The sequence below is a fragment of the Nicotiana tabacum genome, chromosome 17, assembly GCF_000715075.1.
Source record: "Nicotiana tabacum cultivar K326 chromosome 17, ASM71507v2, whole genome shotgun sequence".
Classification (NCBI taxonomy): domain Eukaryota; kingdom Viridiplantae; phylum Streptophyta; class Magnoliopsida; order Solanales; family Solanaceae; genus Nicotiana; species Nicotiana tabacum.
The window spans coordinates 35,797,017-35,815,710 of NC_134096.1; the positions used below are offsets into that span (position 1 = coordinate 35,797,017).

The 18,694-nt window shown below is 37.7% G+C and overlaps 1 protein-coding gene across 2 annotated transcripts; it reads left to right on the forward strand.

The window, feature by feature from the left end:
* The first annotated feature begins 10,345 nt into the window (after positions 1 to 10,345).
* On the forward strand, positions 10,346 to 17,776 carry LOC107819982 (homeobox-leucine zipper protein ATHB-14-like). 2 transcript variants are annotated; one of them, XM_016646177.2, is made up of 18 exons: positions 10,346 to 11,534; positions 13,074 to 13,233; positions 13,522 to 13,637; positions 13,721 to 13,811; positions 13,911 to 14,006; positions 14,084 to 14,197; positions 14,308 to 14,391; positions 14,507 to 14,662; positions 14,743 to 14,817; positions 14,900 to 15,006; positions 15,154 to 15,343; positions 15,450 to 15,638; positions 15,729 to 15,809; positions 15,892 to 16,026; positions 16,244 to 16,569; positions 16,810 to 16,921; positions 17,049 to 17,198; positions 17,470 to 17,776. In XM_016646177.2, the coding sequence occupies exons 1-18, from the start codon at positions 11,320 to 11,322 to the stop codon at positions 17,614 to 17,616; spliced, it is 2,544 nt and encodes an 847-aa protein (XP_016501663.1). In that variant the 5' UTR covers positions 10,346 to 11,319; the 3' UTR covers positions 17,617 to 17,776. The 2 variants fall into 2 exon arrangements, with proteins under 2 accessions (XP_016501663.1, XP_016501664.1); XM_016646178.2 differs by having other exon boundaries at positions 10,452 to 11,534; positions 13,525 to 13,637.
* The last annotated feature ends 918 nt before the right edge of the window (positions 17,777 to 18,694 follow it).

The window sequence follows — 18,694 nt, forward strand, 5'->3', positions numbered from 1 at the left end:
GACCCAAGGTTGGAAGCCTAAGTCGAAATAGTTGACCGGATGTTGACTTATATGTAAATAACTCCGGAATGGAGTTTTGATGGTTCCGATAGCTCTGTATAGTTATTTGGACTTAGGAGTGTGTCCGGATATTTATTTGGCGGTCCGTAGATGATTTTGGCTTGAATTGGCGAAAGTTGGGAAAGTTGAAGTTTGGAGAATTGAGAAGTTTGACCGAGAGTTGACTTTGTGGTTACTGGGCTTGAATTTTGGTTCCGGAAGTTGGAATAGGTCTATTGTGTCATTTATGACTTGTGTACGAAATTTGAGGCCAATCGGAGTTGGTTTGATAGGTTTCGGCATCGATTGTAGAAGTTGGACATTCTTTAGTTTAATTAGGCTTTAATTGGGGTGCAATTCGTATTTTTGATGTTGTCTGATGTGATTTGAGTCCTCGACTAAGTTTGTATCGTGTTTTAGGACTTGTTGGTATGTTTGGTTGAGGTCCCGGGGGCCTCGGGTGGATTTTGGATGTTAACGGATCAAAAAATGGGACTTGAAGCATTGCTGAGATTGTGGACCTTCTAGTGTGATCACACCTGCGAGGGGATTGATCACAGGTGCGACGCCGTAAATGCGACATTTGCAGCTGGGTTAATAGATGGAATTTCGGGACTTAGTCTCATTTTATCACTTTTTGAGCTCTAGACTTGGTGGGAGGTGATTCTTGGAGGAGATTTCACACATAGCTATTGGGTAAGTGATTTCACTCAATTTTGATATTATAACTTGATTTCTTATGGATTTTAACATTAAAATCATGGAAGTTTGAAGATATTTTTGGGGATTTTTTACTATGTTTTTAAAAAAATTAAGATTTGAGAGTCGATTTGGACTCGGATTTGGAAACCAATCATATATTTGGACTTGTGGGGTTATGGGTAGTCGAGATCTACCCCTCGACTCGAATTTTTGACGGGGCGGGCCCGGGGTTGATTTTTGTTGACTTTTGGGAATTGCGTAAAGATTACGACTTTATTAATTGAAATTGATTCCTTTTTCATTTTTTGATGTTATCGAATCGTTTTGGGCTAGATTTGTGCCGGGCTGAGGTGATTTCTATGGGAAAGGCTATTTTTTAGTATTGATTTGGCTTGTGTTAGGTAAGTGTCTTGCCTAGGTTTGGTTGAGAAAAATTTCCCTACTAATTGATATTGTTTTCTACATGCGGGGTGATGTATATATGAGGTGACAAGCGTATATACATGTGACATGCGTATTCATGCTCAGGGTAGATTCTAGCTTACTCTATGTCTTATTTGGTTGTGTTTTTTACTTGGTTCCATGTATTATTAAATTAATCGACTTCGTGAGTACTATAAACCATGGTAGAGAAATGTTGAGGCTATTGGTACCTTATATTGAACATTATGAGCAAATCTTGATACTTATGCCATATTTGCCTTGAAGATAGATACACGTAGGTTATGAACACACATCAGGACTTGTTCTTGTAATATGACTTGATTAGGATGTGTACACTCTGTGATACATATATGATCCTTTGTATGGCTACTTGAACTTGGTTGCTATACTTTATTTAACAATAGTCATGCTTTATTCGAACTTTTGTTGTTATCATGTCCTTGTGTGCTTTATTGATGAGTTATGAGGATGTACCTCGTGATGATAAATTATTATCTTGCATTTTTTGATGATTGTGCCACATGTGGGCATGTTGTGCGGATTGATTGTACATGCGTATGCGGCAATATAAGGGAGGCATTTCATTTTTGATGTGCAAGCGGCAAGATCAGGGTGGCTAGATGCGCATGTGGTGACATAAGGGAGTGATATTCGGCTATACATGTATATTTTTAATACATTGCTTACCTTATATTTTAGTACTTTAATGATTAATTATGTGACCTTTGAGCTTAATAAAGTTGGTTTTAAGTGGAGGATCATTGGAATACATAAAGTATGAAAGTTGCACAAAACGATGTTGAAGACTTAAGAAAAGAGTACGAGAATAAAAAAATCGGAGCAAGGCAAGGGTACCTCGCTTCACCTGGTCTAAGGCGAGCTCAACCTCGCCCCGGACCTCGCCTCGCCTGGCTTGAGGTGCGCTCAACCATGCTACAGACCAGGCCTCGCGAGCTCTAAAGCCTGGTTCCCCAGTCCGTGAACAAATTATTTTCTACTCAATTTTGGACTTGGAGACTCCTAACCTAGCTTATAAATACCCCCTAAACATGATTATTAAAGAGGTTGGTCAATTTTGAAGGAGGCAAAGGCATAGAAACACATATAGAGCATGAAATTCATTAATTTTTCCATCTTTCATCTAGTCTTCGTAGCTTCTATGTATAAAAACAATACTTTGATTATTATTATGAATATGAGTGGCTAAAAACCTCATTATTCTAGGGTTATGGGTTGTTATTGACTTTGTTCTTTGACGATTGACGATATTGCTTGATTCTATCATATTAATTTGATTATTCAATCTTGTGCTCAATTATTTTATTGCATAGCTAACAGTAGAATACTATCTACGAATTTATAGTTGAATAAGAAAGTGGGAAATATAGATTGCATATAAGATTGAATAAAGTAAGTTCTTGAATCCAGGCATCAGAGAATAGATTTGCTATTAGGATAGACATATTCTAGTTGTCTTGCTTGGTTATTATTGCACACGCTGCACATTCATTCTAGCTAATTCTGATTCTATAGACAAATAGTGTTCAGTTGGCTTGAACAGACGAGCGAGGCGTCGAAAAAACTTCGATCAGTTTAGATCTTGTAAATCAACAAATTAGATAGATTAAGTAGTTGAATCAACCGGAAGAATACAATAGGAGAGGCATTAATCCCATAACCCTGGAATATCCCCATCATATTGAATTCACTCCTACGTGTTTATTTGCTCTACTTGTGATCTTATTCTCTTATTTGCTTATTAGTTTCATAGTAATTTAGTAAGTAAAAACCACAATCATCTTCCTCAAAATATCTTGAACAAATAACTTGTAACTAGTTTAGTTTAGGCAGTAGTTGATCATAAATTCTCGTGGGAACGATACTCTTTTATCACTTTATTACTTGTCAACTACGTATATTTGCGTGTGCATTTGGACCCAACAAGTTTTTGGCACCGCTGTCAGGGATTAGAAAGTAGCTACTTTTCTGAAATAGGCTTTTATTTGTTTTTCTTCGAGATTTAATTTTTTTTTACTATTTTTGACTCTACAAGTGTTCACATTGAATACTAAGAAGAAGTAACGGTTTGAACAATCTTCTTCCCCATGTTCCTGAAACCTTAAAGACTCTTTCACAAGTTAAGGAGGGAGGCGGAAGCAAGAGCAAAACCTATAGAGTTGGGCATTGTAGTCCAACCACAGTCAATCGAGATGGCAGGAAATGATGGGAGACCAGTGATTGAGGCCACAAGGCCTAGTCTCGCGAATATGACTCGGGCTATCGTGAAGCCTGGCATAACTAAGCACTTCGAGCTGAAACAGCACGTGGTGCAGTTGATTCAATCCACAGGGTAATTTGTGGGTTTTTCAAATGAAGATACGCAAAGGCATGTTTTTGGAGATCACGAATACATACAACTATCCTAACGTCTCCAGGGACTATGTCAGACTGACTTTATTTCCCTTTTCTCTGTCGAGGGAAGCAAATGAGTGGTTGAACAAAGAGCCAACAAACTCAATCTGCACATAGGATGATCTAGCACGGAAATTCCTCATCAAATCCTCTCCCACAAAGAAAATAAAGTCACTGAGAAGCCAAATTCTAGGGTTTCAACAAAAGGATGGCGAGACTCTACATCAAGCATGGCAGAGATATAAAAAACTACTTAGAGATTGCCTGCATCACTGTCAAACTGATGAAGTTTTGGATCATACTTTTGTGGATGGTTTGGACGAGACCTCTAAATTGAATCTAGACTCAGCTTGTGGAGGTAGTTTCATGCAAAAGCCATATAGTGAAACTTAGACCCTACTAAACAACATCACTGGAATGATCATAACTGGCAAGGTAAAGGTGAACCAAGAAGAATGATAAGACAGAAAAAAGCAGGTACATTCGAGTTTGATGAGATGTCAGCTATGCAAGCAGAAATTGCTAAACTGACCAACCAAGTGGCTAAGATAGCAGTGGGTCAAGGGCATCAAATGCATCAGGTTCAAAGGATGGCCATATGTTGTGAAATTTGTGGAGAAAGTCACACGAGTAATTAATGTCTGGTAAATCCATAATCAATTTATTATGTGGTCCAGCAGAGTAAAGGTTGAATGAACCAATATGCACAATATGGGAACACTTATAATCCCAACTGGAGGAATCACCTAAACTTCTCATAGGGTTAATCAAAGTCAAAATTAAAACTAATACAGACCCCAAGGAAACTTCAACCAAACCCAGACACCACCACAGCAAGCAGAAGAGAGCACAAATGACTGGTTAAAAAAGTTATTACTTGACAACCAACAGCTTGGAACCGACAATCAACAACTTCGGCCTGACAATCAACAACTCAAGACTGATTTGAGAAATTTGGAGAGGCAATTCGAGCAAGTAGCCTCCAATCAGAATGTTAACCTGCTAGAGCATTCCCAAGTGACACTCAGAAGAATCCTATAGAACACATGCAAGTAATTAATCTAATAAGTGGGAGAGAGTTGGAGGAGCCTCCTTCTCAAAAGTCTGTATCTGAAAGAGAATTGGTGCCTAATCTAGTAAAAAAAAGCTGAAAAGAAGGATGACAAACAAAGGCAAGAGATAAATGCAAGGTTGCCACCACCTTTTACACAAAGACTATAGAAACAGAAAGATGAAGCAAAGTATAGAAAGTTCATAGATATTTTGAGCCAGGTACGTGTGAATCTGCCTTTGGTGGAAGTGTTGCAAGAAGTGCCCAAATATGCAAAGTATCTTAGAGATATTGTGGCTAGAAAGTGAAGAAATGCCAAGTTTGAAAGAGTTGCACTTACCGAGTGCAGTGCTAGAGTGCAAAGTAAGCTCCCGCCTAAGTTGAAGGATCTTGGATGTTTTACAATTCCATTGGCCAATGAGAAACATGAGATTGGTAAAGCCTTATGTGATTTAGGGGCAAGTGTTAATTTGATGCCTTTATCTATTTTCAAGCAGCTCGAATTGGGAGTGTCTAGGCCTACAGCGATCACTTTACAGCTAGCAGATAGGTCGTTGGCAGTGCTAGAGGGGATTATTGAATATATGCTCGTAGGAGTGGGGAAGTCCATCTTTCCCGCAAACTTCATTATATTTGACTACATGGCAGATGAAGAAGTGCCTGTTATTTTAGGGTTACCATTCTTGGCTACTGGTGGAGAAACTATATACGTGAGGGAAGGAAAGATGAAGATGAGAGTACATGATGAGGAAGTCACTTTTAATATGTACAAGGCGCTTAAACTTCCCAAGCATTATGAGGATTTATGAAATATCTCTGTGGTAGAATCGAAGTTGATAGAGCAAGCTCTTTATGTGGAGCCTAGTGTTATGGAAAAGAAAATCGAGTTAGAAGAAGTGGTGTTGCGAGTTGAATGTGTAAAGCTAAAAGAGAAAAGGGTCAGAGAGAAAAGAGGAGTTCCTCCTAGAGCGTGTAAGAAGACAAAACTCCATAAAAATAGGAGGAAACAAAAGCGTCTAGCTTGAGCATGTCGTTTATGTCGTGCCGCAATATTAAATCAGGTGCTTCATGGGAGGCAACCCATGGTGATGTTGTAAATGTCATACCATAACGTTAACTAAGGCGTTTGTTGGAGGCAACCCAATTTGTAGATTATTTTATTTAATTTGATTTTTATTTTTGATTTTGGGTATTAACAGGTTGAGTTTTAGTGTTTGAATAGGTACAAGAGCGAGATCGGAAGGTCAAAACACATAAAGGAGTCAAAAGCATAATGAAAAATCACATGTACATGCCCCATACCATGCCTAGCGAGGTATGGACCTCGCGTTACACCTAGTGGCGCTTGCCTAGGTGCGAGCTCCAGCTCGCGAGATACCTCGCGCTGCCCAGCTCACCATCTTGCCCCACACCTAGCTTCGACAGGCCAGTCACGCGGGCAACCTCACGTCCTAGCTCGCGGCGCCCAGGTAAGTCTTCTCTTCTCTCTTCTTTTATTTTTATCTCACCCCTTCCCGCACAAGCACACACACCCTCATGAACCCTATATGAATGTGATTGTTGATTACATAAGTGCGTACACTCAAATTCCAAATCGATTTGGGAGGGTGAGGTAATCCCTCACCCGCACAAGATCTTACACAACTAGTGCGCACCAAGTATTTATCAAAATGCCTCAAATGCAATATTTGTCCCAATTGGAGCCCGAGTCTCCGGGGTGATACACTAGTGGTTTGTGAGCCTGAATAACATAAGATTTTAAGTGTGGGATGACTCAACGGAGCCGGGCATATAGTTAAAAGTATGGTGATTACGTTGTGCTTACATGCAAACTAGTTGATTGGATGATGCTACGTGCTTAAATTGTGCAAGGTGAAGTCTGAGTAAACTTGATTTGATGGAAGGGACATGTGCTAAAATTTTAAGTGTAGGATCGTTACGACCACATGTTGAGCTGATGAGGAGGATGAAGAGGAGTGACCAAGGAGTTTTCTTACCACCCTTCTGAATATTTATTGCATTTATACGCACTGAGGACATTTCATACTTTAAGTGTGGGGTGCGGGATCTTCTGTGGTATGTAAATAGTAGACTAATTGTTAGCTTCTTATTTTTTTTTAGTTTAGTATATTCTAGATTAGCTTATTGTTTTCTATTTTAGTATAGCTTAATTAAAAAAAACAAATATATGGAAAATCAAAAAATAATTGAAGCAAAATTTGGACTTTTCCCGAAGATTGATCTTCTAGGCAGCTTTCTTGAGGGATTTAAGTCTAACAAAATAAATGTTGAAAAATAGAAAAATTCAAAAAACATGTCTTTTAGTTTCCTTTAGGTAGTAATAATTCCACGTGGTTTTTCTTTGTGCCTCGGTTCATTTTCATGGGATGTAGGTTGAATCGGGTAGTAGTTTTTAAAATTTTTAGCATAGATTAGAATTTAGGGAATAAATAGAGGAAGAAAGATGAGATTTCTAGGTGCTTTTTGACTTGTTTAATAGTAGCATATTTAGGCTTTGGCATGTGTAGTATTTTCCCGATGTGTTCAAAATTGTTCATGATGCCTTGAGTATTTGTATAGCATGTCTTGTGACGCTTATGTCTCATTTACTTGACTATTATTCACTTTGTGCTTAATGCTTAATAACTAGTGGCTCCGTAGATACTTGCATTAGTTTGAGAGTTGGAATAAGCTTATGAGTATGTGCCTTGTGTGGTGAGATTTTTATATAGTCCAAGTCATTGCATTTGAGTCTAGAACATGCCCGTCGTGTAAGTTGAAGCAAAATTTTAGGTGTTGCACGGTTTGAAAATAGTTTTAGGCTTTATTTGATCTTTTTGTGCTTTAATGCTTATCATAAATAAAATTTATCCCTAGTTAACCCTTTTGAGCCTATAGACCTTTTATTTGGCACCCACATCACAAGCCTATACCCTTTTGTTCTTAATTGATATTATTTTGATCCTTTTACCTCTTAAAATATTTTAATTGTAAAATGAGCGCTAAAAGAAGTAAGGAGAGAATTTGGGTGGCTTGTGAGTGGAACCAGTGAAAGGAAGAAAGGTGCACTTATTTTGTAAACGAATACACCACTATCGAAAATTGCAAAAGAAAACAATAGTCGAAAAATAAAAGAAAAATCTGAAAGAAAAGAATGTAGATAAGCAAATTGACATCTTGTCTTGCTAGTGAGTATGAATTAAAGTAGTGTTTAATGAAAGAGGGAACATTGTTGGGGGTAATTTTGGTTGCGAAATTGAAGTTGGGATTAAAGAATTTGCACTTAAAGTTAATTATGTGATGTGTTAAAATGCTAAGGAGGGTGAACCACTACTCCTAAATATATCCTACCCACCCCTTAGCCCACATTACAACCAAGAAAAAGTCCTAATTATTTTTAATCTAAGTGAGCCTACATTAGTAGAGATTTATATTAAGGGCAAGCCTATGGTACCAATTGCATGCATGTGACTTCTTTTGTGAGAGCGAGCGATTTTATTTGATATATGTGAGTCCTTAAAATATATTTGAGCAGTTGATTCAAGTGTGTGAATTCAACTTAATCTCTTGTTCTTGTTATGAAGGCACATGATTTCGCGAAGGATAAGTAACGTTATTAGATTTCTCTATGATGTTAAGTATTCAAGCCATTAGTGTATTGTCATATTGAGTAGGTTTTTGAGACTAGGATTGTTATGAGCATATTGTTTTTGTTGTGAATATTTCTTTTGAGGAATGGCATAAGTAAAAGGGGAAGTGTATGTGATTGCGTATGCTCTTGCTTAGTTTTTGCTATCAACCATGATTATTGGTGTAGTGTGCCTCAATTGTGTGAAAATAAGGTGCTCAAAGATAATGCAAATTGTTGGTTGACTTAAGGACGAGCAACGTTTAAGTGTTGGGTAGTGATATTCGGTTGTAAATGTATATTTTTAGTGCATTGCTTATCTTATATTTTAACTGCTTTAATGATTAATTGTATAACGTTTGAGCTTAATTAAGTAGTTTTCATGTGTAGGATTATTGGAAAACATAAAATAATGAAAGTTGTACAAAAAGGTATTGTAAACACAAAAAAAGAGCACGAAAGGAGAAAATCGGAGCAAGACAAGGGTACCTTCCCCGGACCTCGCCCCACCTGGTCTAAGGCGCGCTCAACCTCGCCCCAGACCTCACCTCGCATGGCTTGAGGAGCGCTCAACCATGCTACAGACTAGTCCTCACGAGCTTTAAATCCCGGTCCCCCAGTCCGTGAATAAATTATTTTTTACTCAGTTTTAGACTTGGAGACTCCTACCCTTGCCTATAAATATCCCCTAAATGTGATTATTAAAGAGGTTGGTCAATTTTGAAGGCAGCAAAGGCATAGAAACACAAACAGAGCAAGAAATTTATCGATTCTTCCATCTTTCATCTAATATTCATAGCTTATATATTTAAAAATAATATTTTGATTATTGTTTTGAACATGAGTGGATAAGAATCTCATTATTCTATGGTTATGGGTTGTTATTAACTATTTTTGTTTGATGGTTGATGATATTTCTTGATTCTATCATATTAATATGTTTATTCAATCTTGCGCTAAATTATTTTACTGCATAGCTAACAGTTGAATACTATCTACGAACTTATTGTTGAACTCGAAAGTTGGGACTATAGTTTGCATATAAGATTGAATAAAGTAAGTTCTTGAATCCGGGCATCGAAGAATGGATTCGCGATTAGGATGGACACATTCTAGTTGCCTTACTTGGTTATTATTGCAGGCGTTGCATATTCATTCTAGTTAATTCTAATTCTACAGACATATAGTGTTAGGTTGTCTAGAACATGAGAGCAAGGCGTCGAAATAACTTCGCGAGCAATTTAGATCCTGTTAATCAACAAATTAGATAGATTAAGTAGTTGAATCAATCGAAAGAATGCAATAGAAGAGGCATTAATCCCCTAACCCCGAAATATCCCCATCATATTGAATTCACTCCTACGTGTTTATTTGATTTACTTGCAATCGTATTCTCTTATTTGCTTATTAGTTTCGTAGTAATTTAATTAGTAAAAACCACAATCATCTTTCTCAAAATCTCTTGTATAAATAACCCGTAACTAGTTTAGTTTAGGCAGTAGCTGATTATAAATTCTCGTGGGAACGAGATGCTTGGTTATTTGTGGATGTCGGCTTGCCTAGTACTATGATATACGCCATCACGATATGTTGAGTTTTGGGTCGTGACAGTAACAGTAACATCAAAGGAGTCCAGAAAGATAACACAAACAACGTAATAACCAGAAAATAGAGAGAAAAATAATAACACTAAGTAGTAACAATGGCACAGTATTACAGACACGATAGAATAATATGGACACAACAAGAGCACTAACATCCTAAGACAAAACGCTTCTAGACTAGACTAGCTTCCTACAACCACCTACAACCCTAATGAACTACTAAGGACACAACTATCTTCCTATCATTGAAGAAAAATGATAGCTATAGAATAATCAATGAAGTAAACCAAACAAAAATATGAAATTTAAATTTTTTAAAAAAGGTGAACAAATCTACAACCCAAAAGGACTCTTTAAAATTTGCCTAACCAAAAAGGTTAATCATATTTTTTCCTCTCCCTTCTCACGCCTTCCATGCAGCATGTGCTTTGTCTCTACATGCACACATAAAGTACTCAACCATCCATGGATGGATGCACCTTCCAAGTCTACATCCCATCCCCACCCCTTACTCCCCACCCCCGGTTCCCTAGCTTGTTCATATAAAAAAGAAAAAGGCAAAATAAAACCCACCCCATGCATCATTATACCTTTGGGCAGAGGAGAGAGAAACTTTGACACTACGATCAGCTGTACTTTTTCCCCCTATTTTCTTTTCTTTTTCTCCTCTCCTTAGCACACAGAGAAAAAGTAGCAAAAGGGGTTGGTTGGGTGAGAGAAAATGTATAGGGGGTCTCAAAAAGCTACCCATATTTGTTGCCAAAAACTGCACCTGTTGTTCTGTTTCTGAAAAAAACAGCCTACTGTTTTCCATTTATTCTCTCTTCAATCTTTTCACTGTTTCAGTTCTTTTGTGTGTACTTTTTTAGTCTGTGTACCTATACACGAACCCAATAGGATAGTATTTGATTTAAAGAAATAATTGAATCTTGGAATTATATCCTATTGATACACAGTGTATCATGTACAGTAGTATTACAGTATCATGTATAATACAGTCTCTCTAGACAGAGTAATATGTGGTGTTTTAACTTTTGGTTTCTTGTGTGTTTTTCTTTTTCTCTTGTCCTGTGTGGAGACACAGTACTTTAATTTCTCTCTCTCTCTAAACTTCACTGTCCTAAAGTTTTCTTGAGATTGGTGTGTTAAGATAAAGACCTCTCTTCTATTCACTTCTTTCTTATTAGGAACTTCACTGGGGTTTTTAGTTTTTTCTTCTCAAAACAAATCTCAAGAATAAGAGCAAGAGTTGGAGATAGGAACAGTGAAAAAAGAGGAGTGTTGATGAGTGAAAGAGGAGGCTCTCTTAGAGGAGAGAGAGCCTGCCTGTTCATGCAAGAACAAAAACAAACATTTCTGCTTAAAAATCTCAGTTTGTGTTCTTGTTGAAACAGAAAGCAGCGAACCTTTTTTAGTGTTGTGATTTTCTCAAATTGTGAATGGCCTTGTGTTTGCATAGAGAGAGTAACAAAAATCAGATAATGGATAACAGCAAGTATGTGAGGTACACACCAGAGCAAGTGGAAGCTCTAGAGAGAGTGTATGCAGAATGTCCAAAGCCTACTTCTTTGAGGAGGCAACAGCTCATTAGGGAGTGTCCCATTCTCTCTAATATTGAACCTAAACAGATCAAAGTCTGGTTTCAGAACCGAAGGTATTCTTATCTAGCATATAGAACTTCATTTTCTTCCCTCAATTTTGGTTCTTGCTTATATGACTGCATTTTGATATTTGGAGAAGATTGTGCACTCATTCTTTTCATTTTCTCCTCTTTTTAGGACTTGAATGAATGGGTTTTGTGTGTCCTTTGAAGAGAAAAAAAACTATGCTTTTCAGGGAGGAAAATGGCTGTTTTTAATAAATGAATTTGATAAAACATTCACTTTCAGATTGCATTTTTTAAGATTTGGAAAGGATTTTGCATTGTGGGAAATACTCATTCTTTTCATTTTCTCCTCTTCTTAGGACTTAAATGATTCTTCTGTATCTTTTTTTAAGGTAAAAATCTTCTTTGAAGGGAGAAAAATAGTTGTTTTCAGTGAATAGATTTCGTAAAGCATTCACTTTCAGACCTTTGTTCTTTAAATATATGGAAAAAATGTGAAAGAATCAGCTTTTAATGTCTTCATTACATCTTTTTTTTTTTAAACAAGGGTCTGTAAATAGCAGACTAGATATACCCTTCTTTTAGGAGGTAAATTCTAGTCATTTGTTGACTTCTATTAATTGTTCATGCAAAATTTCTCCAGAAAAAGTTTAACTTTCTACATTTGGTTGTCATTTTTGGCAAGCTAAGTGCTCAGAGATTTTGAGCATTTGGTTTGGTTGTGGTCATACGACATTTTAGTTGTTTATTAATGGAATGACAAGAAAATGGAGAATGCGATATTTTAGGAATTTTCTGACTTTTCCTGAAAATGGTGTTCCTTGACTATGAGCTCCCATATAGATACTCCTATTTTCTTTTAATAAAACAAGACCTACCCATTATTGATTTTTGTTCTCTTCTTTTGTCTTGTTCCTATTTATTTTAACTCTGATGGATCTTTTTACTCAGCAAAATATGGTTTCACAGTGTAGACTTCTTATATCCTTGTTAGATTCAAGGTTTCAAAAGCGTTTTCACAGTGACCAACCTTCACTTTTCCCTGTTTAGATTGCCACTTTTCAAAGGTTGGTCCAGTTTTAAAATGATGAAATGCCCGTTTTGTTTAACCCATTTATTTCTTCTTTCTTTCCTGTTATGCCAATTGGAGTAGACATATTCCACTTATTATTATTTGTTGGTATGTATGCTGCTTGCATTTTTTCTATAATCTGTTTTTTGAGTCTCTTCGATTGGCTTGACTGGATATTGAAGTGAAATGCTATAACTATTTTAAGATTTTATTCTCCTGGCTCTCCTGAATGTGAAACATCAGACTCATTGTATCTGCTTTGATTGCATATTTTCGCTTCAATTTGGTGGATTTGTATCGACAATCGTCTTCTCTTCAAATTTAAACTCATGTCAGAATTACTTTGCAGTCACTCGTTGGCAGAATTGGAAATTATTTTGAGTACTTACATTTTCAGAATACTATCTGATGGTTTTTTATTTAGAGCGTGTGAATATGTCAATTCTCAGCAGTTAAAACATAGTGAGGAATTTAACCTAGTCTTCAGGAGAATCACTGTTTTATAACCTTTGTAGATGCCGTGAAAAACAGAGGAAGGAAGCATCTCGTCTCACGACTGTTAACAGGAAGCTGAGTGCTATGAACAAGCTGTTGATGGAAGAAAATGACCGGTTGCAGAAGCAAGTCTCACAGCTTGTGTATGAGAATGGCTACATGAAACAACAAATCAATACTGTGAGTTGTGTACTTGCTTTACAAGCTTGGTAATCCTTGGAGATTCCAGTTCTTTTTCTCTACATGAGCAAATTGGTCTTCTCTGATTAATAGAACTCAAATAAATCATGTAGGTTTTCACTTAACCCATATCTCATTTTTTCTATGTTTAAATCATTTTTGCCAGCCTTGCACGAGCTGCATTTAACCTTTTCTGTCTTATTCTATCATTTCATGAAGAAATTCCTGTAACTTTATCCTTTATTATCTGCTACTTTGGTACAATGAAACTGAAGATGATTATCGTAGCAGGTTAGCAGCACGACCACAGATACAAGCTGTGAATCTGTGGTCGTGAATGGTCAGCAGCAAAGAAAACACCCAACACCTCAGCATCCAGAAAGAGATGCGAATAACCCAGCTGGGTAATCTAATTTGTAATTTTTAAACATCTACACCGGTGTTTTCCGGTTAAAAAACCAATAAACATTTTTGCTTGTATTTTCAGTCTTCTTGCAATAGCTGAGGAGACCCTGGCAGAGTTCCTTGGAAAGGCTACTGGAACTGCTGTCGACTGGGTGCAGATGATTGGGATGAAGGTAATTCTTTTAGTTGATTGAGCATCCCTAGTTTCTGTTTTGTTCATTACATGTGTTCAATTATTAACTTTTGCCCCCTCATTCGACTTCCCAATTTAGCCTGGTCCGGATTCTATTGGTATTGTTGCTGTTTCCCGCAACTGCAGTGGGGTAGCAGCACGTGCCTGCGGCCTCGTGAGTCTAGAGCCCACGAAGGTACTTCAGTTATCTTTATGGCTATGAGTTTTATCTTATTCTATCCTTGGTTTTTAAGCTGTAGAAATTTTTTCCAGGTCGCTGAGATTCTCAAAGATCGTCCTTCTTGGTATAGTGACTGCCGTTGCCTTAATGTACTGAGCGTAATACCTACAGGCAATGGAGGGACAATAGAGCTTATTTACTTGCAGGTTTGTTGTGTTTGCCCGCATCAGATGTTGGTTATGTCGATACCATGTTATCTCAATTTATTTAGCTCTGTGCTCAATAAGTAGGTGTTTGCCATGTATTTCTTTGTTAGACTTATGCTCCAACCACATTGGCATCCGCTCGTGACTTTTGGACATTGAGATACACTACAAGTTTGGAGGATGGCAGTCTTGTGGTATGTGTTAGGCATAATCCAAAACCTTGAGGCTAACGTTTCTAAATTTTACTTGCCTATCTCTGGCTATAGCTACACCATTTACAGTATTATTCTTCTGGCATTAAAAATGCAGATATGTGAACGATCTCTGACGACAGCTACTGGCGGCCCAACAGGGCCTCCTGCCACAAGTTTTGTCAGGGCTGAAATGCTACCAAGTGGCTACCTCATAAGGCCTTGTGAGGGTGGGGGCTCAATGATTCACATTGTTGATCATATTGATCTAGACGTAAGCCTGAAAAATATTGGTGAATTGGAATTTTGATTTCTTTAGATTACTGTAGTTTAACATACCCTATCTGTGCTCAGGCTTGGAGTGTCCCTGAAGTTCTGAGGCCACTTTATGAGTCTTCCAAGATCCTTGCACAGAAGACGACTGTGGCTGTAAGGAATTTAGAATTTGTTGAATTGTCTAATCTCCAGCATGACAAGGTGATTTGTTAACAAGTCGGAGTTATCTGTGCAGGCCCTGCGACACATACGACAAATTGCACAAGAAACCAGTGGAGAAATCCAATACACTGGGGGTCGCCAACCTGCTGTTTTGAGGGCACTAAGTCAAAGATTATGCAGGTGAGAAGACATGCCAATTATTAAGTTAGAGAAGCAAAAATAATATACTGCGCTCCAACACGGTTGTAATGAAGCTTTTGGCAATTCTATGCTTTTTACCTGTTTCGATTAGTCTTTTCAGAATTTCATCCTTGATATTTGCTACAGGGGATTTAATGATGCTGTTAATGGATTTGTTGATGACGGTTGGACTGTTATGGATAGTGATGGTGTAGAGGACGTAACCATTGCTATAAACTCATCTTCAACCAAATTCCTCGGTTCACAGTACAACACTTTGTCCATACTCCCTACCTTTGGAGGAGTCCTGTGTGCCAGGGCATCAATGCTTCTTCAGGTATGTTGGAATTGCTATTTGGCCTTGGTGTACATTGGTAGATTTAGAATCAATTTTTCATTTGATGAATAGGTTCTAATCTCTAACCGGTACTTCCATTGTGTAGAATGTTCCCCCTGCTTTGCTTGTTCGTTTCCTTAGGGAGCATCGTTCTGAGTGGGCAGATTATGGGGTTGATGCTTATTCTGCTGCATCTCTTAAAGCCAGTCCATATGCTGTCCCTTGTGCCAGACCGGGTGGCTTCCCAAGTAGCCAGGTCATTTTACCCCTAGCTCAGACTGTGGAGCATGAGGAGGTAACAGTCTTGCCAATTTCTATTTCTATGTTGTGTATGATCTCGGACCAATTAATCATGTTGTGTTTTTACTTGTCCTCTATAATCTAGTTTCTTGAGGTAGTACGCCTAGAGGGTCCTGCTTTCTCTCCTGAGGACATTGCTTTATCACGGGATATGTACTTGTTACAGGTTAAGAACCCATACTCTACACATTGAAAATTGTGTGTTTCCTGACATTTTTGGTTTACTGATCGTCTTTCTACCATTGCAGTTATGCAGTGGAGTTGATGAGAATGCTTCAGGTGCCTGTGCTCAGCTTGTTTTTGCACCTATTGATGAGTCTTTTGGTGATGATGCTCCATTGCTTCCATCTGGTTTCCGTGTCATTCCGCTGGAGCCTAAATCAGTTCAGTAACACCTATTATGCTTTGCTACCTTGCAATGAACCATTGACCATTGAAAAGTTTAATATTCTTACAGAACGTCTAGCTTTTCAGTCACAAACTTCTGTGTACTACGTGTTCCTAACAATACGAAATTCATTTTTAACTGAAGAGTTTCCAAGTGAGAATACGAGGATTATCTTGAGTTTATACTGAAATTTCTCTACTTTTATGATGCAGGATGGCCCTGCAGCAACTCGGACTTTGGACTTAGCTTCAACTCTTGAAGCTGGAACTGGTGGGACACGTCCAGCTGGTGAAATTGAAGCAAGCAATTACAATCATCGTTCTGTCTTGACAATCGCATTCCAGTTTACTTTTGAGAGTCACTACCGGGATAATGTAGCTGCTATGGCTCGCCAGTATGTGCGAAGTATAGTAGGCTCAGTTCAGAGAGTTGCAATGGCCATAGCACCCTCTCGACTGAGCTCTCAGTTGACGCCTAAACCCTTCCCTGGTTCACCTGAAGCTGTCACTTTGGCAAGGTGGATTTCCCGGAGCTATAGGTATGAGTTTTAAAGGTCTTTGCTGTACTTTTGACATTCTTTTACCAGCATGTTTTGTGTCATTACTTGTAATACTTAATATCAACAAATAAGCTGTCATTGTAATGAAGTAGAAGAAACATATTACTTTTGACAACTTTTATACTTTGCTCTTCGAGGTTCGAAGACAAGTTTGATATCTGACCTTGCTCTCCCATTGAATGTTATACCTCATCTAACTATTTCCCAATTATATTTCAGAGTGCACACAGGAGGAGACCTGCTTAAGGTTGATTCTCATGCTGGTGATGCTGTTCTGAAACAACTGTGGCACCATAGTGATGCAATAATGTGTTGCTCTGTCAAAATGAATGTCAGTAATGCTGCTTCTCTACTTGTTATGACCGATGCCATTCCTAATTCAATACTAAGTATTTGTCTTAGGTCTTTCCCAAGGAAGAAACAAGATACCTAATTAGTTAATGTACTTGTTAATGCAGGCATCTGCAGTTTTTACATTTGCAAACCAGGCAGGTCTTGACATGCTTGAAACCACCTTGTTAGCTCTTCAGGATATAATGCTTGATAAGATTCTAGATGAAGCTGGTCGTAAGGTCCTCCTATCAGAGTTCTCCAAGATCATGCAGCAGGTTTGATTACTACCATCAAATTTTTGCTAATACATGGCATCACATTCGTTCAACTTAGCAAACATGAAAAGCAAACTAGCTTCGACAAAAAACATACCGAACTTTGATACTGCAGTATTTAGTACCTAACAGGGTTCTTTTTGTGCTACAAGTACGCGATCAGTTATCGTGTATGTCTTTAATAGTTCACACAACAAAATGCTGTAGCTAGTAAATCACAAGAAATTTCTACAAGTCCTGAATCTTATGATTGTTATTGTTGTTCTTTTAGGGCTTTGCCCATCTACCAGCAGGAATATGTGTATCTAGCATGGGGAGGCCAGTGTCATATGAGCAAGCTGTAGCATGGAAGGTTCTCAATGATGAAGATTCCAACCACTGCCTAGCTTTCATGTTCATAAACTGGTCTTTTGTTTAAGTTAAAACAGATAATCTATGTAAGACTTTTGGTATTAGCTGTCAACCTTTTAAGTTAATGTCGGTACTGGTACTCGGAATGTTTTAAATTAAGCTTGTATGACTGTTGACAAGGATGTGTGGTTCTATATCTATTACAGTATGACATGTTATTCCTGTTATCTGCTTTGTCTTTGTTAACAGGTGTTCTCTTATGTTGCTGTCTATTAATTTTCTTGGATATGGTTAGGAAGTTAGTTGAGATTTCAATCATGTTGGATAGTGTTGAAACTAAATGTCTGCTTTTCGTGTGGTCCACCTTCTATTGATTAGGTGATTAGCCTAATTCGGTTAAGGCAATATTTGCTGGTTGCCAGTTGGTACCACTTGTGCTTGTTTCTTGAGTCATTTCACCAAAGGAGATAGTACTTTCTAACCGATGGTTTTTGAAATGTCAACTTCAATAGAAAAATGCTGATTTTCTAGTGACTTTGCAAGGGTGATGTGTCCAACTTGTTTCAAGTCAGATTGGGTTTTCTTGGTTAGATTAGTGGAGATGAAATCATTTAAACTCTTTTTTGTATTTATTGGAATATAAAGAATTTGTTTGTAGAAGTTAATTTGTCTTTAGCTATGGTTAGCTCTAAAGCATTCAAAACTTTAAAAAAGGGCACCTCTCTAAAATATTGCCATTACCCCACTAAAATATTGCGAAAAATGGCACGTCTCTATTACGTAGAAGGGAATAAGAGAGGGATAGTGAGATTTGAATTCATCCGTTGTGAAAAAGACTCAAATAGTGAACCGGGAGTCCTGTGTGAAAAGGCTCTTGCTCAACGGATCAAAGATACTCAGGGACTGATGACTCCCAAGAGTTGTTTGGCAGCTCGTTGTCAACTCATTTCGTATGTTGTGAGACAACTGGTATTACTACTGCACCATGTTTACGTTAGCTTGGAGTATTTCGTAGGAAATAGGCTTTGCCCTCTGTGGAATGACTCTACTGGTTACATATAGATGATGTACTAGGTCTAGGAGTTACTATTTGCTTTTACTTCCATTTTTATTTGATTTTGAAAAGAAAATATTGCGAAACTACT